The sequence below is a fragment of the Glossina fuscipes genome, unplaced genomic scaffold, assembly GCF_014805625.2.
Source record: "Glossina fuscipes isolate IAEA_lab_2018 unplaced genomic scaffold, Yale_Gfus_2 1, whole genome shotgun sequence".
NCBI classification, from domain to species: domain Eukaryota; kingdom Metazoa; phylum Arthropoda; class Insecta; order Diptera; family Glossinidae; genus Glossina; species Glossina fuscipes.
Genome location: NW_023998415.1, coordinates 22915486 through 22940862, shown reverse-complemented (window position 1 = coordinate 22940862; position 25377 = coordinate 22915486). Strand labels below are relative to the sequence as shown.

The 25377-nt window shown below is 33.3% G+C and overlaps 1 protein-coding gene across 6 annotated transcripts in view; it reads right to left on the bottom strand.

The window, feature by feature from the left end:
• The window catches only part of LOC119632710 (regulating synaptic membrane exocytosis protein 2), a 114214-nt gene that overhangs the window by 35743 nt on the left and 53094 nt on the right, over positions 1-25377 (bottom strand). For 4 of the 6 annotated variants that reach the window (XM_038025773.1, XM_038025772.1, XM_038025770.1 and 1 more), the window contains 4 exons: positions 15263-15467; positions 14906-15088; positions 5599-5710; positions 1611-1915 (listed from right to left, as the gene is read on the bottom strand). In XM_038025773.1, coding sequence (XP_037881701.1) covers positions 1611-1915; positions 5599-5710; positions 14906-14941 — 453 coding nt within the window. In that variant the 5' untranslated portion in view covers positions 14942-15088; positions 15263-15467. Of the gene's footprint in view, positions 1-1610; positions 1916-5598; positions 5711-14905; positions 15089-15241; positions 15468-25377 lie in introns of all 6 variants that reach the window. The other 2 variants (XM_038025775.1, XM_038025771.1) reach the window with 2 other exon arrangements.

Below are 25377 nucleotides of genomic sequence, written 5' to 3'. Positions count from 1 at the left end.
AGCGTAGAGGCGTATTATTATTATTATTATCCTGTGCATACTGAATAACTTAATAAGTGCATATAGTAATTGGAGAAGAAAACAGTTTAAACGCATTTGCGCCCCTAGAAAGAAGTGTGTGAAACCGGTTAGCCTGTGAAACAGGCATCACGAAAATTTCTTAAAAATTCAATATTACAATTTTAAACGCATTCCTTTTGAAACTACATATCTCAAGTCTATCATACCGACGGCTCCTTCATTTTTCATCGAATCGCCTTGAACGGCCTTTAGCTGTAGCTTCAAAATAAGACTCTTTGGCATTCTCGAATTTTTTGTTAAATATATAACGATTCTGTGTTCGATTTTCTTCAAATTGGGAAATTTTTCCCAAAAAAGTTCGCAGTAGATATTAAACTAAATTCTTGATTTTCACTACCCGATGACGGGGCAAGACAGGTTAAATGAAAAACATTAGCATTTTTCGACAGCTGCCCTGCTTTCAGTGAAATTATTAATAAATTTGTCCTTTTTTTAAAATTAATTTCGAAAAATTATGTTTTCCTTCAATGACCTCTACGCTATATTATCACCTGAGCTGGATATGTGCGCTTAATCTAACGTGTGGGGAAAAGCCAAGTTGCTTTGCCATAAAGCATACTTTCATTGTATGTATTGCATAATGTGCAAGAGAAAAAAGAGGGGCATGGTTAAATCGACCGAAAGATAACGGTTCCAAAAGGAATGTTTCTTACGTTACTTAAGTGCCACTATTTAACGCATCCAAATAATCCTGCGATTAAGATATCATCAATCATCATATAAAGTAGAAGAAGAAAGCAAATGTTTTTTTTTTAAAGTCAATATATTTAAGTCTCTATTCTAATTATTAATAATTTAATAATTTTTCCATGTTAACATATCTTGCTTTAGCATCGATATATCGATAATATATCGCTTTTGAAATATTTCTTTCGGCTTTGTTGCACTTTCTGGCAATTTTAGATTCGGCGACTCTTCGCTCTATTATATATATTATCCTTTTCCCTATTTATTTCTTAGTAGAAATTTCACAAGATCCGGAATATAGACAATTAAGAAACGTTATTATAATCTTAGTGTTACGGGACTAAATGCTTACTTAATCCCTATACTGAGGAACACCGTAATATTTTCTAATTTCTTTTTTTGCTGCTACGCAGTACCCAAGAATTTTGATCGTACGTAGAGTACCGTTTGCTATAAGCCACGTATAGTTGCCCTATTTAGTTTCAACGACTTGTTTGTGTGTGTCCATGGCTTTATGAATAGCAGCGGCAGCAGCAGCAACTGCTGCTTTTAATTGTTATCTGCTTGCGGTCGGCAATGCTCTCTCTTTCACTTTTAAATAAACTTGTAGTCCGGCAAATATGTTTTCATGTCTAAGTTGCACTAAAAGATTAACTTCAAGTAAGATTTATCAATAAAACCAGATCGTAATAAATGTTGTACTGTTGTATTCCTTGTACAGAAACACTTTATAAATACAATTCTATGATAATACTGTTTAATCACATATTATCTTAAGCATCTTGTGCAAAAGCTTTATGCAATATAAACTCAGAATTCAAACGCTTCATATGGAAACTTACCGCATCCTCATTTTCTTCCAGTTTACTATAACTGGCACAGTCTTCGCATACGCGTTGCTGGCATTCAAAACAAGTTTTGTGGTAGTCATCGGGCTTGAAAGATTTTAAACACACCCGGCAAGCTCCCGCTCGACGACCAGGTTCATTTTGCGTTTTCCCAGCATTTGTCGTCCCATTACTATTATTGTTGTTATAGTTTTGATTTGTAGAAGCATCCTGTTGCTGAGGCTGTTGTTGTTGATAACCACTATAAGTGCTGTCAGTATCAGTGGGTATTAAAGATGGTCTCGGTGACATTTTATTTACTGCGTATGTTTGTAAAGCAAGACAAAACCACAAAAATAGAATGGAATACTCTTTTAATAATTAAAGCAATTATTACTTATCCGTTCATATGTGTATCGGTTAACACAAATTAAACTCTTACTATTTTCATGTACTGTATGGACTGACAAAGATTTGCAGCTAATATTATATATTTCTTTCAATAAGTTCCTCGCCTGGTTCCCTACAAAGTGCATGCATTTTATTCGGGTGGAATTTTCCTTAAAATTTATTTTATTACTCTTTTTAATCAAACCCAAACAAATATTCATACAATCAGTACAAAGCGTTATACTAAACTTATGATCGATATATTACCCGTTATTGATAATTGTAATCTTCAACTCAGATTTAATTATTTTTCTTTTGTTTGTTGGTTTTAGAGTACGCCCATTAAAAGACTCTTGAATATATTCATCACACTTTATCTATACGTTTTAACTTTCTATTTCACTTACTTCGTCTAACAACTAAAGAGTAAACTATAACTAGAGATATCGCAAAAGATGACCAAGATTTTAGTTTAGTCAGAATTCAACGATAGTCAAGAGTGCATGTAGCGCAGCATAGGTACAACGGAAAGCAAAAAAATGTCTCAATGCTCTAACGGTGGATACGAAAATTTATTCCCCAGTCAGAAATGACTGAATTTATGATAAAATTGTTTGGCCGCACGTTTTTCGTAAAATTTTCGCACCAAGCTTTCTTAAGTGAAAAGTTATTACATTGAAATATCGGAGAAGAGAAAGAAACCGAGTGACTAAAGTAGAGCGGCTTGGGAATGGTCGAATGGCGAGAAAGCCATTAAGAGTAACGAAAACATTAATGTTGTAGAAAAGGATTGCTGAAGCATACATTAGTTGAAGTGGGAAATTTTAAACGTTCGTTACCTCCGAGGTACGCATACCAGCTGTTAATTCATACATGCAAACCTTTTCATGGCATAAGTGAATGTGCATTCATTCACTTAAAACCTTTAAGCCTCTGAAAAATATATAACTCAACAAACACACGTATACGCAAGGCTACCATTAACTTTTTTTTCTTTCCTTTGCTTTACATTGAGATAAAAGTTAACAACGTGACAGAGCTAAAAGTGCCGGCGTTTCTTTTCTTCTTTTTTTCCCGTTACATACCATATTCAAGGGATATATAAATTTTAATACAATATTTAAATTACTGATATGGTCGGCACAGCCCTTAAGCAGTGGCACATGACACGATTGTCTGACTTTTCTATAAAATCCTATTTTCTCCTAACATCAGGAGATACGAAGTTTTGTTATTTATGGACTGACTTCAGTCGCCGTGTCCTGTTGTTCGAACAATCCAACGGTTATCGAGTTCACGCTGATGGTTCTATAACTGAACGCTGGCAAACGCGTAGCGCTAGATATGTCTACAGCTTACTCATCAAAATGTTCTTTGCTCAATTTTTATACAAATATTTTTTTTTAGTTCGTTACTGTGAAATATATAACGCGAACATCCCTACATAACTAACAAAATTATTCATTAGGATGACCGCATCAGCATTTGAATTTTATTAGCGCCAGCTATCGATCGCCATCTTACCGCTGTCATGTGGACATTGCGACAGGGTTTGTGTTATTCGAAAGACGCATTTTTCGTTAAAACCCAGTTCCGTTTTTATCATTTTGCAAGCGTAGAATGTGACGTATGAAGTTCTATTCATTCCGCTTAAAATAGGTTTGTTGTATGTAGCTTTTCATTCTTTTCATGTGATCGATCAATCATAGTTGCGTGATCTTTCCGTTTAATACGATGCTAGCCAGGAAAAGTTGGGAAGAGAGGAAGAGGGAAAGAGTCCGCAGTCTAAAAGGTATATGGTCCATTGATTAGCGTTATGCCGAGCAATCATTACAGTTACGAGCAAGCATTAAACGTATCAGGGTATGCCGAATTAATTAGTTTTTCTAGTACGATTGGTAAGAGTATCAAAGCGCTTTGATCGGCAAAGATTTGTAATATAAATAAAAGGATTTCTTTCAACATTATTAACATGCATAAATTTCATCACATAATGCATTCTTTTAAAAGAAATAAGTTGTTTTTCTTATATCATATTCATTTTTTTATTGATATATGTATATATAACACGAAATCTAAGAAAAATTCATTACTCATACGTACCTTGGACCACTTGTGGTGCAAGAACATATTAAATTTGTATGAATGGTACGCAACACATATCTCATCTCTTATTACACGGATAGATTGAGATATATTTTCTGAATCGATTTAAGCTTATCTGTCCGTCTATCTGTCCTGCTTCTTGTGGCAAATCTTCAGGGTGCAATTTTTCAGTTATTTTAAGGAATTTGGTACGCCGACGTGTTTTGGCCTAAGCACAAATGCCATATGTTGAAAAGACCGTTCATGAATAATTATAGGGTGATGTAGGGCATTTAATGTTAAGGAATGACCCGCTATACCGTTTTTACTTGTTTTTTTTTTTTTATATGGGTCTTTATTTTTTGGTATACCTAATGCCAAGCACCTACTTAAGGCATAAGAAATTAAAAAATTACGGTTTTGTCCTAGACGAGGTAGATATACACTAAAAGTAATTTAAAATTTGCATTTAGCTGCTTGCCAAAAAAAAGAATATATATATATATATATATATATATATGTAGCGAAGCCTTGCTTCCTCGTAAGTACGTGCCATACTTTCGTAGCTAGTAATGGTGTTAGTTTATGTGGTCTGCCGTGGAATGTCATCTGCACATAAACCTAAGAGCCACAAATGTGTGCACGCCTGTGTGCATCACTAAACTCGCACGTATACATGAGAATAGATATTTCTGCTTAGTGGCACATATGGTTGTCTTTATCTACTTGACTGTTAAGGAGTATACCAAATAGTAGTATAGGCAGGTACTTCGACAATTCCTTTTCACATGCATTGCACTTCCCGTATCGCAAAAGTGCCTTTCCTCAGAGTATAGTCGACGTGTTCAAGCTTATGTTATCTTTTCTTGAAATTACTTAAGTTTGTCTAGCAGCAATTTTGCCGTTCGGCTTTGCTTGTACTTTCTCCTTTCTTGTTATTCTAAAAGTATAGTAATTTAATGTGTCAAGTCAGGTAATGAATACCTCCGACATATTTCATCGTTATGCATGCATTATGTCAGTAAGTCAGGTAACAACAAAAATAGAGAAAATTACATGATAGCTTTAAAGTATTTCTTCTTCTACGCTTTACCGTTCTGGCCGTGGAAGGCAAAATGACTGTGGTTTGCCTACCTGCGATGCACTTCTCTACTTTGTACGCCATGAACCAGAAAGCTGAGCTTAAAGGGTAATTATAATTAATTGCGTTCTGTTTTTTTTTGTTTTTTTTTTTTGCTTTTTTCTTTTTGGTAAGAAATATTAAACCAATTAATGCCTGAGCTAATACTAATGTATTTATATAATAATATATTAAATCAAAATTCCGGTTGAAAGCAAATTCACTAAATTATTGTGGTAAGGTATCGGTTAACATGATAGCTTTGCTTTCAATTTGATTACATATTACATTTACAAACAATATATGCGCACGTAATTGATTTTTCAAGGCAGTTGGATCTTCTAGATCTGCTTTATTCATGTAATAATTCTTTTAAGATACATTAATATTATAATTATTGATATGTACCTCTATCCTGTGCGGTTAAAAGTGATGTGGACAAAGTTTGTTTCAGCTTTCCGAATGTGCCGCCTGTGTCAGGTGCGGTTTGCGTGGAGGCAGTCTCATCGGTAGCTACCATCTGTAAAACCAAGGGAATGTATAAAAATTGTGCATAACTTACAAAGCTTGCGTAAGTTTCAGATTCAGAACATAAGATGAATTAATTTTACTCGATATTCAATCCATTAGACGGTTCATTGCAAACAATGTACACAACTTTGTGTTGTGAATAATTAATTCAGCCTAAGATAAGTCAAAAATTTTCATCTCTTCTTGAGGTCAGTTTTTCAAAGATATCGATTATCCTATGAATAATTTTCTAAACTAGTTAATGCAACAATCGCGCTTACTATTACACCTATCGATATTCAGGGCAAAGTGTAGATCGGTAAATTGAACATAAATCAATGTATATAACATGTAAATTTGTTTTCTGTAGCAAGCGTCAGTTACTGATTATTAGATATTGCAGTTTATCTCGGTTACTCCCATTTTTGCTCTACACGTATTATATATGCTAAGTTCGATGCTCAGATCAGTGTCTCCTATACTTTACAAGTTGAAGTCTTTTACTTGTTGTCGATAAATTACGCTCGTTTCAACAATACACGACAGACGTACGGACTTGGCTGAATCAGCCCTTCTACCACTGGCATATTTCAAAAGAAAGCGCGTTCTCATCCTTCTTTGTTTGGTTTTTTGTTAAACAACAAACAAACAACATAAAAGTATTTAGAATAGGGAAAGCTTTAAAGCGTAAATCGAGCTCAATCGGTCTGATACCAACCAGAGATTTTAAAGCTGCAATCGAGGACAATTTAGCGAGAACAGCAGGTTCAACTGATGGGATTGTCAACTTCAATGCTTCTGCATTCTTCGCTAAGTTTAAAAGCTATCAGAAACATTTTACCCACTCTTACTGTTCCCGAAATAGCAACAAAACTCTATGTGGAAAAATGTTCAGTACGCAAGGAGATAACACTTTATGCACTAAATTAACAAAACATATATCTCCAGAATTCTATTGAAATTCGCGTACCACGAGCCTATATTTTTCGTGCCTGCTATCGTAAAAATTGTTTAGCATTTTGAAAAGAGAGAAAAGAGGCAACTTTTGTTTTTTTACTGATACTGGAAATGCTCTACTGATACTGGAAATGCTTTTTCCAAATTTCCGCCTCCGTAAACGGTTGGTAACGCAATGAGTGTTGTAAATTAGTTTTTGATGAAATATTGATTATTGATAACATTTGCGTGTCACGAATTTTCAGAAGAGAGAGAGAGCTTGTTGTCGTTGTTGATAAAATTTTAATCTATTTTATTACTTAATCTAATCACGCGATGCAAAAAGGGCTGAAGTACAAAATTGAATTTATTTTCAACTTAATTATTTAAATTAAAACAAGTAACAAAATTATATTTGATTGTGACCGAATCTATTATAGCCATCGCTGTTTAGCCCCACCAAAAAAAAAAAAGAAAGACAAACGAAGTAAAAGAACAAAATTTTCATGTTCTATAATATGGAGTGGGAGCAGCTGATTTTTTCTGTTTTCAAAATAAAACTTTCCATCGTATAGGCATGTGGGCGTTACAGGCATGTCCTTTCATAATTATATTATATCAATTCCAAATTATTTTGCAAATTTGTAGTCGATAGCTTCACAAATATTACAAAGTTGCGCAAACAGACAGATGGACAGACTAATAGGCGGACATGTTCAGGTGCATTCAAGAGTTGTAATGGGCCAAGAGTTTTTCAGGCTACTGTTTCTACGCGCTTTAAATGTATTGAAAAAACAATTAAATTTTGATACACTGTAACATTGGAGAGGCGTGATCTATTTTTTCTGTTTTTGCAAAAAAATGCTACAACATCGCCCATAGAATATGCGTTGACATTTTTGTACATTTATTCGCTATAGATTATGAGTAATGCGCAAAAAGCTAATTTTTCATTCCTTTTGAAAAACAGAGGTGTTCTCAATTTACGTGGTGCTGTTGGGGGTGTCCTTCGACCGATTTGGCCCATTTTTACTACCATTACTATGTGCAAGGACTTTCTATATTTGTGTCGATAGTTTAGCTAATGCGGACAGGAAAATGTTTACAACAAAGAACACATGGACGGACAGACGGACGTGGTTAAATCGATTTACAATTTGATACTGGTCAAGAATATGTATACTTTTGGGGGTCGCTGATGCTTCCTTCGCGGCGTTCCAAACGTTTTGACAAAATGAATATATCTGTCATTCTTGGGTGATGGGATTAAAAGCTATTTTTAATGAATTTTTTTTTCAAAATCTATAGAACAATAAATGCATATAAAAATTTCAATAAATAATTTCATTATTTCATATCATGATTTTTTATTGCATTACTGGCTTTAAAAAGTTTAACCAAAATTTACATCATAAAGTTTACATCACAGGTAAAAAAACAAATTGAATTGAAAAAAGTTGTTCGAAAAACACAATTCATAATGAGGTAAACAATTATGTTTCACAATAATAAAGTTCGGGCCAGATCTTATATAAATATTTAAACGAAGAAGTTATGAATGCGTAAATTTGGAAATCTTTGAATGTCGCGGTGTTGGACTTTTCGCATTCTTGCTAAATGGAGTATTCAGCTTTCTCTTAACCGGGTGGTGAAAACCTTTTAAACGTAAAGATCGTGTAGTAGCATGTAGTAGAAAACGTACAAATTCGACGGTTAACTAACATCTAACATATTGCGTTGTTTACTTTGAATAGTTTTTTATTTGCGAAAATTGGACTTCAAAGCCGGTTACAGCCGTAAGTTAGAAGAGGTAAAGCCAGTAGTGGCTTTAGTTATTTTACGTTTAGTTGCATTCGAAATCGCCATAGCAAACGAATCAGTCTTTGAGCACATAAACAACGATATGCTGCGCAAGTAAAATCTTTGCTTTCTAAAACTACTCGTAACAAGAAATTAATGTTAAAAAGTTGTGTTTCTCTAATAACTATTTATAAAATTTGTAAGAAAAATGAGGTGTGCTTAGATCAAACACAACGATAGAACTGAAGTATGAATATGCAATGCCTTTATGCAAGTTTTTCAAGATATTTATCGCAAAGTTTCCTCAATAAATACATGATAGATGTAGCAGTTCCACCGAATTAATTAATTTGCTGCTGTTGCGTATTAGGGTTAATATCAAGTATTTTGTCTGTTTGTTTGTTTGTATATTTTTTTTCCATTATAATATCATGGAATGCCCTTGTACGTGTAACCAGGTAGATGTCAGCAAGAAGTAAGCAAAGAGAAAAACACAAGGAGTGGGCACAACGTGGTGGGTGCCTGCTCGACTGGTAGGTGTTTGGTATACTGACATACCCAACGGCAAAAGAAGCAATCACCATACGATACACATTAAACGAACGATTTGTGACGAACATGTGCTCAAGCATTGCCGTAGTGAATCGCTGATACTTTTTTCAACGCATCCTCTTGAATCTTGAATGAATGTTGTGAATATTTGAAATTCAACTTGAGGCTTAGCTGCAAAATTTCCATTTCATATCATCATTTCATTCATTCATCATGCATTGCCATCAAAAATCGAACATTACAGTATCCCATCAATGTCCGGCTGTCACTCGCGATGCACGGACGATGTCTTTAAGGCGGTATTTTGCTTACGGACCTTGCAACGTTTAGCAGCTCCAGTACGTTGGCACCATATTTCTCTATTTCTTTATGATTAAGTCACTTCCATACAGCTTCAGTACTCTTTTTCGCACCTGTAATTAAACGTTAAATATCTTGAATGTTTACGATTTTAACAATCGTTCAATGCAGATACCGTTTTCCCTGTGCTTGCAATAGTATTTCATCTGTTTTTGCGCGATTTTTGCTTCATTGCATTGCATTTGGTTTTTTTTTTTTTTTGTTAAATTCGTGTGTTGAACGGTGCGAAGAACGACAGTTATGTTCCGCGTTTTAAAAAATATTTCTTTAAAAATAGAACTTTTTCGATATATGATTTCACATAACGATTACCAATGGGGAAAAAACAAGATTTGTTGCTTACGGCTGATATTCTTTCGAATATTTTTTGCATACCTTATGACGGTTATGTGTTAAAGGATTTCCTTCAATTGCAACAAGGAGAGAGGAAGACAGAGAGAGAACGAGAACGAGCGAATGAGTGGGCAAAACCGGGATGGAGAAGAAAAGAGAGCGTGTGTATGTGTGTGAGAGTGGAAGAAAATAAGAAACATTTTACTTGACGTTTTTCTATTTTTAAAATTTTGCTCAACGTTGACAGCGTTGAAGGAGTTCACAAAGAAGGTGTCAGTTATTTTAACATTTCAACGTTCCATCACTTTTAACTACAGCTGCGCAGGAATTTCAAATACGTCTGATTACTTTTCAGATTTAGGCTAACGTTTTATTTACATTTCAGTGTCAAATGTGTGCTTGTACACTCACAAAAGTAGAATGTAATCAAAAGGTAGAATTTTACAATATTTTTCCACCTGAAATGGTTTAGAGTACAAGAGTCGTTTTATTAGAACGGCGATCGGTGAATGTGTTTGTAGATTCCAGAAGTACCTAACGGAGTGTTGGCGGTATACTTGGGTGCAAATAAAAGTTGACATAGTTTCGTCGTTCTGCCCGTTCAATCAATCCGCTGCATATGACGTTATGTGTTATATAAATTCTTCTTTTATTCAATTTTTTTTTTAATTCGTTTTTGTTTTATTACACATTCAATGTACAAACTATTCAAAAAGGTAATCAATCAGTGAACGTAACAAAGGTTATTGTCCCTTAATAAGAGCTATATGATAACAATAGAGATATGCTATTTAAATAAATGGGAAGAAAGCGGGTTCGTTAAACAGAAAAATGGAAAATAAGAAGAAGTGAAGATTTTACTCTTAACTGCTTTAAATTTTGAAAAGTACTACGTAAACGGCGACGAACACAGAGAGAGCCAATTGGCAATTTAATTGAATTATTATGCGAAATATTTTTCCCTGCCAGGCATTTAGTCGAAACACGTAATCGACTAATATTGATCTGGATGTAATCAATCGATGGAAACTCTACAATTATCGATATTGAAGACTCATCCGAAGATTGTGCCTTAATTGTGATTTCTTGTTTTCCTAGGTTTTTTTTTTTTTTTTTTTTTTTTTTAAGGTTAAATTGCTCTTTCGCTTACTTGAATACGCTAGAGTACGCGCACGTCTGTTTTCTATTTGCGTTGTAGGTGTAAAGCAATATAACGCAGGAAGTAATTTTTGCACAAACATAAATTACTATTTCCCTCAGGACATGGTTTCTTTGATTTTGATTTTAACATATATCCTGCTTAAGTTGATTTCTCGTGTTACGTAAATTTACAGGCAAGCAGTGATATCATCGCTTTTTTTATTTATAGTAAGTAAACTCAAATGAAAAGAAAAATATCATATTTGGGTCAATAGTGTGTTAGCGTTTTCCTTTAAGACATCTTAAAGTGTTAACGCAATTTTGAACTCGCTAATATAGTTTAACAAATCCCTCTTTATTTATTTATATATAACACACTACGCTAAGTTATTAAACCTGAATTTAAATTCGTTTGCGATATTGTAGGAAAAAGTCGACAATATAGGTAGACTATGTTGTAACGTTGTAAACTGTAAAAATTGTTATTATTACGATTGCCTGCCGTTGTGATGTTAATCTTACTATCAATTTGTATTTATTTACAGATTATGTACAAGGAAAGCCTCCCTTGCTTGCAAACGGAACATAAACATTCTCTTTTCTTCTTTTTGTAGGATCCCTTCGGTCGTGTATGCATATTGTTATGTCTGTTGTAACTTTATCATTTATTGCTTATGCTTAATTTTTTCATAATTTTATTAACAGTAATGGGCTGTAAACGAGATCAAGTTTTAATTTCATGACAATTTTTTTTGTTTATAATTATGGTTTTCGCTTACCAAATATCAAACGAAAAATTATACCCTTGTCTATGGTACGTTACAAACTGATTAGAGCAAACGAACATCGATGTAAGGGAAAAATAAGTTAATAATAAAGCAATGTATAATGCCTTTGTCCGCTATAAGAAAGCACTCGTTTTGTATAATAGCGTGTATGGTATGAATGAAAAAGGTCTTTGCGAAAGCGTTAAGCAAGCATGTATAGGCAACAGTTTGAATTCGGTTTTCATTCTTTCGCTTGTGCACACATTTTATAACATTGATTTATATAAGACAACGTAATAAACTATGAGTGTGGGAATTAGTAAACTAAAGAATCTGGTTTGTGGTAAACTATTTTGAGTCGTTTATTAAAATCGACCTTGAAGCAGACGTCTCTCGTAAAACGCGAAAGTTGGGTAATGCAGTTTCGATACACCAAAGTGTCTGATGTAACGCGACTTTAAAATCTTGAATATATCAGGTGTTCAGGCGGATTCCATTTTCAGTTGCTTTCAATAAGTAGAACTCTAACAAATTTTCTCATTTTCTATTTGAAAAGTGACAGTGTCCGATCTATGCTTTGCAAGTGAAGCTGATAAAGTGTTTGCTTTTTTTGTTTTTAACATTTTGCAAAATGAATAACGAAAAGTAAGAAAAAATTATCCGATAAGCGATAATCTTCTTTTGAAACTTCACAAGTGCATTAATTTGAGTTATGTAAAACATTAAGTTGTAACGTCTACGGTAAATGTAATTTGAGACCGTAAAATTCATTAATAGTATATCAATATTTCATTCGAAGAAAAATTGCAAAGTTGTGTGAAAAGAGTATAAAGAATGTGGTCTTCATCGAGCATTAAGTTTCAATCAAGATATTATATGAAAGAAATATTAGGAAAAAAGTCGCTACTGAATGTACCCAAGGTGCAAATACGTGTATCCCGAAAACGTGTAATAAATATCGCAAAAAAGTGATAAGCTTTTCAGGCGATTTCTCATTTACACTTAATTGATCTGCGCAAGAATGAAAAGCTTTAGCTAAAAGGTTAAACAGTTTTCGTTGAACAAGATCCTTCGGTAGTATGTAGAGGAAAATTTGAAAGTGAATTGTAAAGTTCCTCACCGGCTTGCTCAGAAATTCCTACTGAATTCCAAGATCGTTGCAAGTAAATAACTTTTGCGATAACAGTGCCAATGGAGAGATCTTTCAAGCAACTTTGGGAAAGAGAAAAATATATATAACTAGGATAGATGACAATTAATTCTGTGTTGAATTTCATTTATTTAGTTTTTTTTTTTTTTTTTTTCATTTATATGTTTATTTGGAAGGAAATTTCAGCTATCATAAGATTTTACACCTTAAGCCTTGGTTTCGATATAAAAGCGACATACATTGTCGTTTGGCATATATTGTCGTAAACTCTCCTATAACATAAAACGAGCTTTCGACATAACATAGTATAGATTGATTTGATTTAAATTACGTTATTCTACTTTGAGTAAATCAATAAAAACGTTTCGTATAAGACGGTTTAACGAATTAAACGCGTTATACGAGGGACGCCTGTTTCTGTGCTTCGCCGGGTGATTGTAGAATCAGTCGCATGTATTACGAGACATCAGTTATGCAGGAAATTTTTAAAACCAAAAGGCCATTAAGTATATTGGAAATTGACTTTAAGAAAACATTTATTTTCGTACTATGTGTAGAGAAACATTCACATAATAAATGTAAACAATAATGTTAATAATGTATGTTAAAATTGTACCTTATGGAGAATAAAATATGAAAACACTTCGAATGCATATCAATTCATTTCGATGTAATGGACGTGTGCATGTCATGCATTTACATATAATTAATACATATATCTGCATTTATGAATATAAATGAAACTTTCTCCTCTCGGCAATAATTCATAGAAATATTGCAAAACCTATTAATATAGAATGATTTTTGTTTCTCATTCACTGCATACACATACATATACACATACCTATATATAAAAACGCATTAATATGTTGCTTTAGCTAAAATGAAATTTTTATTTGCCCAACTCGTCATAATATTGACGTAATATAGGTAAAATAGCTGTAGCGTATTTAGTTTCAGTTATTGGGTAAATATCTGCTGGTAATTTTTTAATATATATCAAAATTGCTGACACTAGTTGATAAGCAGTGCTTAGTGCTTGAGGTAATAGGTAAAGTAATAGATATAGGGTGAGGGAGACTTTGATGTTTATTTTTCCTTAATTTTGCACAGATGTTTAGTGTAGATCGTAAGTTATGCAATCTTTCCGTTCTGATAATGTGAACTTAGAGTTTGAAAAATTGCAGTTGACGAAAAAAAAAAAGCAAAAAGCGATAATACTTTCATTGACGTCACTGGCATGTTACCTTATGTTGTTCCACCACTATATCGAATCAATGTCGGGAAAGTCAAGATCAAAATATTTGCAGGAATTCGCCTTCGTCTTACCATTGCAACACATTAATGCGTTTCTCCTCTAGTTTGCAGTTGCCGATAAAATCTTACGATTACACGTAAACTTTACACACACGTGGCGAAAGCTTTCCAATATTCGGAGATTTGTATTCAAAACATCTAATCCTACGGATATCTTGAAAGTACGTGGAGAACTTAATATAAAGTCGCTTCGCCAAAGTGACTGGACTAATCATCTACTTTATCCCTTGAAAAAAAAAAAAAAAAAAACACTAATAGTCTTAGTTCCTGGTGCCACACCTACTTTCAATCTTAGAATTTCTTTCTTTCGTATAGCCTTTAAAAATTCAGTTAAAAAAAAACATTTTTAAATATTTGAAACGTTTGCAATGAAATACTGTCTGTATTGCCACTCAATAAGTGTCCGATCAGACATATATGATAACCCTGTTGACAGACGCATATATGATATTTGGATAGTACGAGCATTTAAGCGAGACGTGTCAAAGTTGCCATATGTGACAATTGATGCAGCATGAGTTCACCACTAGATTCAAGAGCCAAATCGGCAGTCAGCCGAGTGCCGAAAGCCCTCTAACGCGACTGAAAAAAATATTAACATAAACGTCACTGTAATCTGTAAATTAATTGTCAGAATGTCATGAAATATTGGTACGCATCGTTTAAAGAGTAGTATTATCCGGAAATTGTATACGTCTGTCAACAATTGTTGCCGTATATGTGTCAGACCGAGGACGCATTGAGTGATTTGATAAATGAATTGAATCTCAATTGAAAATGTTTTTACATAAAATATAAATCGTGGAGTTGAGAGTGAGCGTAGATCTTCGTGATCTTTTGTTTCACTTACCTTCTTCATAAAAGTCATCACATTTGTTGGCAACATTTTAAGTTTTATTATAATTCAATAACTATTTAAAGGAATTATGAACTGCGTGGCATGATTTTATTACGCATCGGTTTATATGATATTTATGTTAATAAGCATTCATTATTATCCTTTCCTTCCTTTTTGATCGTCTTTCTTTCTGCACTTTTTTTTTGAAATGTTTTAATTGTTAAATATTCGTTTTAAAGATTTGAAGCAAAATAAATAAATAAATAAATAAATAAAGAAGTAATCCATTATGTGGTTGTCATATTGATTTGAAAACTAAATTAGAAATGAGTTAAATTGATTGCTCACTTAAATAAAGTATTAACTGACCGTAAACCGTAAAAGTGAATTCATTATGTTGATAATGAATGATTCATTCCTTTTCAAAATGTAATTTTTTTTTTTTGTTAATTAATTTTAACGAATTTAATCATTTTCTGCTTCTGTTGCTCCGGCTGCTAGTGACTTTCGGTTTATTGGTGTCCGCAGTCGATGAGTGCAACTATCGCATGAACAATATTATTAAGCGTGTTACCTGTAAAGTGAAACATTACATATTATTATTAGTGGATGAAGCAATCAAATAGAAAAGTGATTTGTAGTTCAAAAATATATACGGGTTTGTTTCATAAGATTTTCTTTCAAGGAGTTGAAAATATCAGTTTTTCGAATGATATTAAGGTAAACTTGAAACTTGGGTATAAACAATATGTGAGTGACTCCATCGTAATTATTAATGTGTAAAAAAACCGAATTTCCACGTAATCGATTAATAATAAAATCTGTGCATTCAAGTAAAAGTGGATTGTATTTTGCCGCGAAAAAGTGTAATAAACCTTTAAATATTTATTCGATCGGAAATTATTTCAACTGAAGCTTAATACAAACGTCACAGCATGAGAAGACGATTTGGCTTGTTAAGGCAGGCACGGATAAGTGTCGGCCCGCGGGATGCATGCAAACCATGCCGTGATTGAAATTTCAAATAATTCAATCTGCTCGCTCATCACAATACCGCAAATGGATTATATCCAAGTTCACTACCAGTTCAAATACAAAACGTGCTTAAGTGCGCTTTTCTGTTTTTTGATTAATTAGGACAGAAAACGAGCGACTTAAACAAAAGGAAAATTGATGCGGAAGACAACATTTTTAATAATAGTTGGAACTTGTTCCGATCCCCACCGGATCCCCCGAAAAAATTGTCCACCCCGGCTTTAAAGGACCCTTTACAGAATTGCTTACACACACACATAACAATCGCCTAATAAGACGATATCAGCCGTGTATCGGTGCACTAACGCGGATCGCTGCAGAATAGTTAACTTATCGAGCAACGTTTTATAAATCAATATTTCTCACGTGACTTCTTTATTTATAATTTCAACGTCTTGTGGAAATCTGGATTAGTTACACAGTAACTGTAAACAAGTGTATATAGTTAATAAGATAAAAATAAGTTTAGTTTAAGCGTAACATGAACAACATGAACAGATTAAAATGAAACAAAAGAAAAATTCCTTACGGTCCTCAACAAAGGTAATGGATTTAATAGAAGTTCGCCTAACGTCGGGCTCGTTTTTTTACCCAAAATTAAAAGGCTTTAAACAGACATACGACCTTTTAGACTGCATACTAGAACTTTCAAAAATTGTCTCTAATAATTATTTATTATTGTCATAATTATTATTTCTTTTTATTACCTATTTAACGTTTAATCAACCAAAAGTCATGGCAAGATGTGGAGAATAACAGACGTTATAGAAAGAAGAAAAATAAATTGGTTCTTCAATGGAACATTTCATATATCATGGCTTTTGGAACCTCCTATCTCATTCGATTCATGTAGAAGAGATATTGACACCGGATTCACGTAATCGCTTAGTCCGATAAGATATCTTGAAGAAACGTGTTGAATGCGATTTTTAACATATGGAAAAACCACATCATTATTAATCAACTTTCACATTAGAGTTACCAGCTGGCTCCGATAAGTTGAGATGCTAAGCAAATCAGCCAGTACTGTCTACGGGTTTTAGGTCAACTTGCTGGCATGTAGCATTTATATGGTTTCTCCATACTAATCTTTGGTCAATGTATAAATCAAATCAAAGTAATGCCTAAATAATGAAGAAGAAGAATGCTTCTCTACTGCGAATATGATATGCGTAGATTTTCCAGCGCTTTTTTTTAACATTCCATCTATTCAGCCAAAACGGAATTTTGTTAAGAAGAATTTCTAGTTTATGCATTACAAGGGGTCATCTGCGTCATTTGTCGCTGTTAAGATATTCGCAGAGAATTGTATAAAGTATTGGACTTACAACGGTACTTCGGGGTCCTTCAACTTCAATTTTATACATAGTCAATCTATAATTTTCAAGTCTAACATAGAAATCTTTGGCAAATAGGGTTTAAGCAGCAAACACATTGCAGTTGAGGGGAAGTTTTTAAGTTTGACAAGTAGCCGATCATGCCGGACTTCATCGGAAGTCCTTTCATGGTCTTATTGAAAATAAGATGATTTTTTGATAAATTGATTTTTTTTTTTTTTTTCGGTTTCCATACAATCAAGACCCATTTGTACGTTCTATAGCCTATATTACATTTAATAAGTTAAAAGCACGTATTGAGCTTTCATCAGCATAACATATATTTTTTCATTATTGCTTACGAACGATTTGAAGTGTATCGTCATACACATATAGTGGTAAGTGGGACGACTTACTACCTTAAGCACCAAAAATGTGATGTTAAATGAATTTGATCTGGAAATGTGACAGGTACACGTAAAATGCATTAGAAAGTATTCACTTTAGTTTTGATTTCCTTATAAACTGAACATAAATAAGTATATATGTAGAGACACTGAATATAATTTTTCTTAACTTTTCTCTGCCATTATATTCATCATAAAATAAGCAAAAAATAAACGATTTACTTTCTTTAAACGAACATTTAGGTACCTGTTTTAAATTGTCACACCCTCTATAGATAGTATAAGGCATCATTCAATAAGATCGCAAGATGATCTGAAGATGTAGTCACTATTGACGCATCCATGTGATTTTTAGATAGCAGCATCCTTCGAACGATATCGTAACAAAATTCCATGCAACTCCGATCATTGGTTTACAAGTGACGTCACTTTTGTAATTTTCAAAACAATGGAAAAATCTGCATTTAATGTGTTTATCACAGGAACGCAGCTGCTTGATGAGCAAAAATACGGTTCACAATCGCAACTGGCCTGGGCAGCCGCTCTGGCTGCCCGAAATAGGCATTTGCTCCAAGAAGCCATAAAAAAAGTGCAAAAAATCGTTTTGGAAGACCGAAAAGTAAAGTGGCACCAGATAGATAATATCGTAATGACATCAGAAGGAAGTGTATATTTTCTTTGCCATGAGCAAGTATTCACAAGAAAGGTCTCTTCGACATAGGTATCGTGTTTGCTTGTCGATCTTATAGAATGTTGTTTGGCCCTGGTTAGGCGATATGCGACAATGAATGAAATGTAGAACCCTCACTATACTCCAGAATCAAATGGGCAATGAGTCAGGTGGACAACAACGGATGAAATCCGTTAACAAATCCGACCAAAAAACTAGAGTCACTAAAACGACTGCAATTTATCAACTAATGGTGAGAATGTCATAGAATTTTGATAAACGTCGTCGGAAGGTTAGTCAATACTATTCAGAAATTATGAGTCCGTCAAGAACGTTACCATGTCAGACCGGAGATTCGTTGAATGTGTGATGTTCTAATATATTCTCCATGAAATCCAAACTATTGCAGAGCATATCGCAGTGGAGTGGCTGGCAATCAAGTATATCTAGCTACAAGTTTTACATAAATTTTAAAATTATTCAGTGTAAAATTAGCAAAAATTTGAAATTAGTTTCTCATTAACTGAACTTGGTATGGGCGACGTAATGTTGCCACTGTACATTTACTACTACTAATGCTGCTGCTATTGCTGCCTCTTGAATTTTTAAATCAATCCTTACTTCTGGTTGGGACAATGACATAAAGCAATAGCAGATGCATTGTCATAACAACTAAGGCCGCGCTACTCTATCTACGATATCATGATAAAGTTATGAATTCACTGACAAGCGATAACATAAGCCGTACAGAGAAGAATGACAGTAAACATGTTTTCTATTCTCATTTTCTTCTTTTTTTTTTTTATTTCAATAGTATTGGCACGTAAACCGCCTGTTTGCGATTTACTTTTTCATCTTAATTTTCCTGAGATTAGATTCGTATTGTATTGTTCCTATTCGTGAATATTCGGATAGTGGAGTTTTTTTCTACAAAATTCAAAGACTATTCAGACATAGTTATGTGCAGAGTTTAGAAAGAATGTATTTATAGAAATAAATACCCTATCCCATGTAAATAAGGCTTTATATGGGAAGTGGTCGAAAGAGCATTTTCATGTGCCAGTGTATCAAATTCAACAAAGCATATGTAGCACATGTAATGTGCACACAAAAATACATTGAGAGATCTTAGGCGGGCAGACAAGTTTAGATGGATTCAGAAAGTGATCTTCATTTGATTAGTGTAATAAAAGATGATTCTAGTTGCTCCTACTGATGATAGTTTTGCCATAGCATAACACGTCACTCTGTTAAGTTGCCTTCTCTGCCTATGAATGCTTTCAAAAATTAGTCGCTATCAATACCAGGGAATTATTGCTTGTCTCATCAATCTTCAGCCGCATAAGGCACTTTCAATTAATGACACTGGCAGGTAAACCATTAGATATAGTAAAAGATCGTATTGGGGGAACGAATTTCAAAATTATTTAAATGCGAATATTTTGCGCTTCTTTATGCTTCGTGAAGAGTGTCTTCTTGACATTGCATACGCTAACTAAGAAATTATTAAAATGTAAAAATTTTGTTCCAAGTTTTCTATATGCACACACAAATACATAGACGTATAAATGCACAGGAAAATGCACAAATATACTTAGTATTTTCAGAAAATCAATAAATAGAAAATGATGAAAAAGGAAAATAAACAAAGAGATAAGATAAAGAGATGAAATGCATTTGAAAACTGGATTTTATTCACAAGCTTTTCAATAAAGTTCATATTACAATGAATAACATACGTTTCGATTCTATATTAAAAAAAAAACAAAAAAAAATAAAAAAAATAAAAAAATAAAATAAAAAGAAAGAAAATTGACAAAAAGGTTGAATGTAAAATTTCCTTTGAAACATAAACAGAGAATCAGAAAAGTTGTTTTTTTTTTTTTCTTTCCTTTAGTCCGAATATTGAATGCCCTTCACTTGGATTCTGATACTGAAACTGATCAAAGCAGCATATTTTAACGGTAGTCATGCCACTTAAGGCACTTAAGACTGTCTAAAATCTGAAATCCTTACAATTGTGGCCACTTAACGGAACTTTTTTTATTCATACTCTTTTGCTGATATTGCATACGAACTCAGCCTGTTGCCAAACTTCATACTTGAACCGTGCAAGTCCAATCATGCACATGCACGAAATTTTCATTTTTCGTGTAAATAATTTTCGAATTTTAAGATTGCCCGAGACACGACTAAATTCTAACATCTGCATAGAATTATACAAGTTTAAATTGCTCTCACCTGTAGGTATTTTTTGAAGCTCGCACTTGACAATAGTGTGCATGAAAATTGGTTCTCGAGGATATTGTAAATATTTCTTCGCAATTGTTATGTGTTCAGGAAAGAAGTTCATTCATTAGAAAAGGAAAACAGTAAGAAACGGTAATGAAGATGCCTTTCACTTATAACCGTAGCTATCGCTAGATATTGCGAATGCAGGGTCAATTCATATTTTTGTCAATATGCTTCTTCTATATTATGTTTGCCTTCGATTTGAAGCTCTTTGTATAAATGATTTTTCTATTTTATCAGCATATGCGTATTTTATCTTTTGTTATGTTATAAATTGTTGCAGGAATTTAAATGAAAATAAAAATATATATTTTTTTACTATCTAACACAAGGCGTACAGGTGGAGCTATATAGATTGAGGATGTAGACTTTGCAAACCTGAAATGTTATGTAACCGATACAGATTTCTGAGTAGATCTACCCAAGTCGTTAAAACTTGAATTCGTTAATTTTCCTTCTGTCTTTAATTTCGTTTGCAAATTCTTAAATACATATATACACAACGGGGAACGAGATTAAGTCTCGCACAGACTATGCTCCTACATAGTAAAAAAGAAAGGAAAAGACGCAAAATATATGTAAAAAAAAAAAAAAAAAGGAAGAAATATTTTTTACTTCATTTCTTCGATATTGCGCATACACAAATGTTTTTATTCATAGAATTTTTCATCGAATTCTTCAACAGTAACATGACTTTGATAGAATCGTAGTTGACGTACCACACAAAATATTTTAGTAATTGAGGAAGTTATCTTTTTCATTTGACTGCAGATAGCAACCTCATTGAATAAGGCCAAGTTGTTTCTATGGTAATGTTAATAAGGACAAACATGCATCTGGGAGATTTCAAATTCACAAACTTCTATCTATCTATCTATCTATTTATTATTGAATCATTTAAAATTTTATAAACGTTTTCATGTAAGTTTTTGGCTGGATGCGGTAAAATTTTAGCTATCATTTCTTATAAAATAAGCTTTCGACATTTATATGCATATATATCAGTTTAATAAGTGTCCGGCTGTCCGTCTGCGTTTTGTCTGTGCTAAGCAATTCGCTAATTCGGAAAAAAGAAACTATGGTACAAACAGTGGAAGTTCTTGCACGCGGGTTGGTATTGAAAATGGGTCAAATCGATCGAAGGACACGCCCATAGCATCACATAAACTGAGAACACATTCTGTTTTTCAAAAGGAATGAAAAATTGGTTTTAAACGTGCCTTTTATGGCAATTCTGTAGTACCTGTGCAAATATGGAAAAACTTGAACACACTTCTCCATACCGACTTAGTTTTGTTTCAATACCTTTATAGCGCGCAGAAGCAAGCTGCAAAAGGAATATAAAATCTTAGCCAGTTTCAAATTTCGAATGCAGCTAACTCTGTCCGTCTGTCCGTTTGCAAAACTATGTAGTATCTGTGGCAAAAGGGAAGACATCGCAAAAAAATTTGCAAAAAAAAAAGTGTAAATTACCCAAACCTACAGCGCCCTTGCGTGTATGCAACAAAATATGTGAATACATTTGCTTTCCATGTTTTTTGCTTTTTACTCATTAAGTACATACACCATATAAATTTGCGCTTTTATTCTGGGAATAGAAGAAGCTGGCCGCGTTCATCCAATACTGTAGAGCATGAAAATTTAGTTTTAGTTTCCTTGTTTTAGTCCAGTTAAAGGACAACGGTGATGGGTATAAACGATTCGGTCACGACCGAATATAGTTTTCTTGCTTGTTTTTTTTCTTGTGTAATATACTCTTGGTCGGCAGTGTGAAGTTTTCAAAAATATACGCTACGGACCAGGTGCATTTTTGATCAACTTGTTGCAGCGATATTCTTGTTTGTTTGCCATTATTTTGCATACATTACATCCATAAGGCCTCATAAACTTATGTATGAAAAATGTACACTGTTAACGTGATGTCAATTATTCTTAAAAAAGATCGGACAAACAGGCGTATGAGTACTCATCCTTAAATAATATCATGTTATTGTGCATTACAGTTACGATATGACGGTCTTCCTGTTTATCCAAAAAAGAAAAAAATCTGTATCGTTTTCATGCTGAGATAATTTTCATTTATTTTAAGAGATAAAATTTGAACTTCTCAAGTAACAAAATAATGAATTAAAAAAATCTTCGCGGCGTATAATAACTTGAAAGCAATAACCTGTCGGCTCATCAGTCCGTCAATTCACCAAGTTTTGGCATTGCCAGTCCGTTTGCCCTTCACCGTTTCGCTTTGTTAATCTTTCAATATATCGACTTGTGGGTCTGTCGGATTGATAATGAAGAGTTGCTGCCGGCCACCCTATACGTCTTTCAATCTGTTTGCCTTTCTGCTTCTCGCTTGATTAGATTTGCGGTTTCTTTGTCTGCCGGTCACTCCATCTTTCCGCCATATTTTGACGACGTAGGGGTTCGTTGGTTCTCCATTATGTTAGCTTGTCAGTCTGAAAGTCGACTTGTCACAAAAACAAGCATAGAAGCATGTAGGCAAGAAAGGGATTTCAAGATAAATTTTTTTTAATGCAATTTCTTGATCTTTATAAAAAATTGCTTTGAAACACTTTTTAGTAATAAATATTTTTGTTAAACATTCATCTTTTTGTAAATATATTTTTTTGAATATCTAAAAGTGAAAACGATTTTGAATTTAATACCAGTTTTCGAAACCTTTTTCTTTCGTAATTTTTGTACCCCGATATCTATCTGCAAAAATCAAACCGGATGACAGTTGGATTATTTTCTCTCCTTAGGTGATCTAAATGAGTGGCGAGCAGACGACTTGACAGTTAAGGGGGACGTTGAACCAAATTGTGTGGGTGCTTTGGGCTCGAAGCAAGATTCTGAATCGTCTGTCCATTTTATACTTATAGATAGAGATATGTAGAGATTTAAAAATTACCTGTATCCATTCACACATTCATACATCTCTAATTTAAACACTTTCTTCAAGTTTTTTTCAACGAAAGATTGGAAAGGAAATAATTTTCCTAAATTTTCTGCTTACAATCAGCACCACACGTACTTGTGTGACATCTATTTATTTTTATTTATATTTTTATTTATTTATTTTTTTGCAATAAAGTTGTGATTAAATTTATTATACTTTGTACAGCATAACATTTCAATGGAAGGACAATGAAACCTAGATACTTTAAAGAACATTTAAGTCATTTATTCATATTAAAATAATACAAAATTCAGGCGAAAAACTTATTAAAAAAAATTTGCAGGTTTTTGTTTTCAAAATGTGGTTCCGGCAGTTTATCCGATTTCGAATGATCAGAATATAGTTAACAAAACAAATTTACTAATACAAATATTACGAAATATGTTCTTTTTATTATTGAAAACATACTTTTTGAGGCACTTAAGCTGGGAATTTATATTGCGGGCAGATGCACATAAATGACACGTGAGTATTGCGCTTTTAACTTTTCTCTGCAGCGAAAAGCAAAGAAAAATTTAAATCGCATTAAATGAAGAAATACGCTAAAGCCTCCACCTAATCGGGGAGATGTGGTCATTATTCACATTTCCAGCATATTGTAAGAGATGGTGCTGACAACGGTTTGACAGGACATTATAGTCATTATTTGTTTTTTTGTTTTTTTTTAAGAGAAAAACAAGAATTCTTGCAGAAAATAAATAAATAAAACTTTACATCTTCCATTCAAGTTTATATATAAGTTTAAAACCTTGAATAAGTTGAAAAAGTATTGCAGGCATTTGTGTCGAAGGTTTTCGAATGGAAAACATTATATGAGTATAGAAATTTAAAACAAAAAAGGAAAATTCTTAAGCTTTTGAACTTGAATCGTAATAGAAGCAATTATACGAAAGTCATTTCAGCCATTGAATGAATCATATATTGGTACTTAAGTTAGCCAATTGTTCATGTCACTGATTGGCATTAGATTGAACAACAGTTTCGATCGAAAAGCATAACAATATGCATACAGAGGACTTAATAACGCTTTTAGCAGTTGAACGCTATGAGAAATATAATGAAGGTCTCATCCATTTCGTTAAAAAAAACTAAATTTTGTTCATTTCATGCTTTCCAAATTTTCCATCATCAACAATTAATTATGTAGAATGCAATTCTTTCTATACACAAAAAAAAAAAAGATGTCCAAATGTCAATTGACTTGAAACTTTTATGTTCGGAGACTTGAAAACACGATCGTTTAAGTATTCAAAAGTACTGACGAAGAAGACGAAATGTGGTAGGATGGACGATTGCTTTGCATATGTTTGGCCATCAACTCATATCTTATTAATTTGTTGACGATAGTTCCCGTGACACAGACCCCGTAAGACAGACAATTGGATTAACATTAAAACATTTAAAAAAAAATATTCATTATAAGACTCCACCATCCCGCCAACCATCAAACTATTAAGTAAGCAATTGCTGTTATTTTATCTAACTATAGTACTTAGGTGTTAGCCAAGTACCGATGTTCATCTCGCACAGAAAGTTGGATATCATTGCAAAATTATTCATTACGGATTATACCGTATCTATGAAATTTGGCGATTGGATTTTCTCGATTAAAATTTGGCATTTGAAGGAAGGAATTAAAGTAATTTCTGTATCTATAGGAAAGATGATAAGATATCGGAATTTTGATTGTGGCAAACTCTCGGGCACTTTCCATTGTCTTTGATGCATTGGAAATACGATTATAATTTTCTAGGCAAGTACATAGGGAAGACTAAACCGCATGCTATTACTATGTATGAGTTTTATTT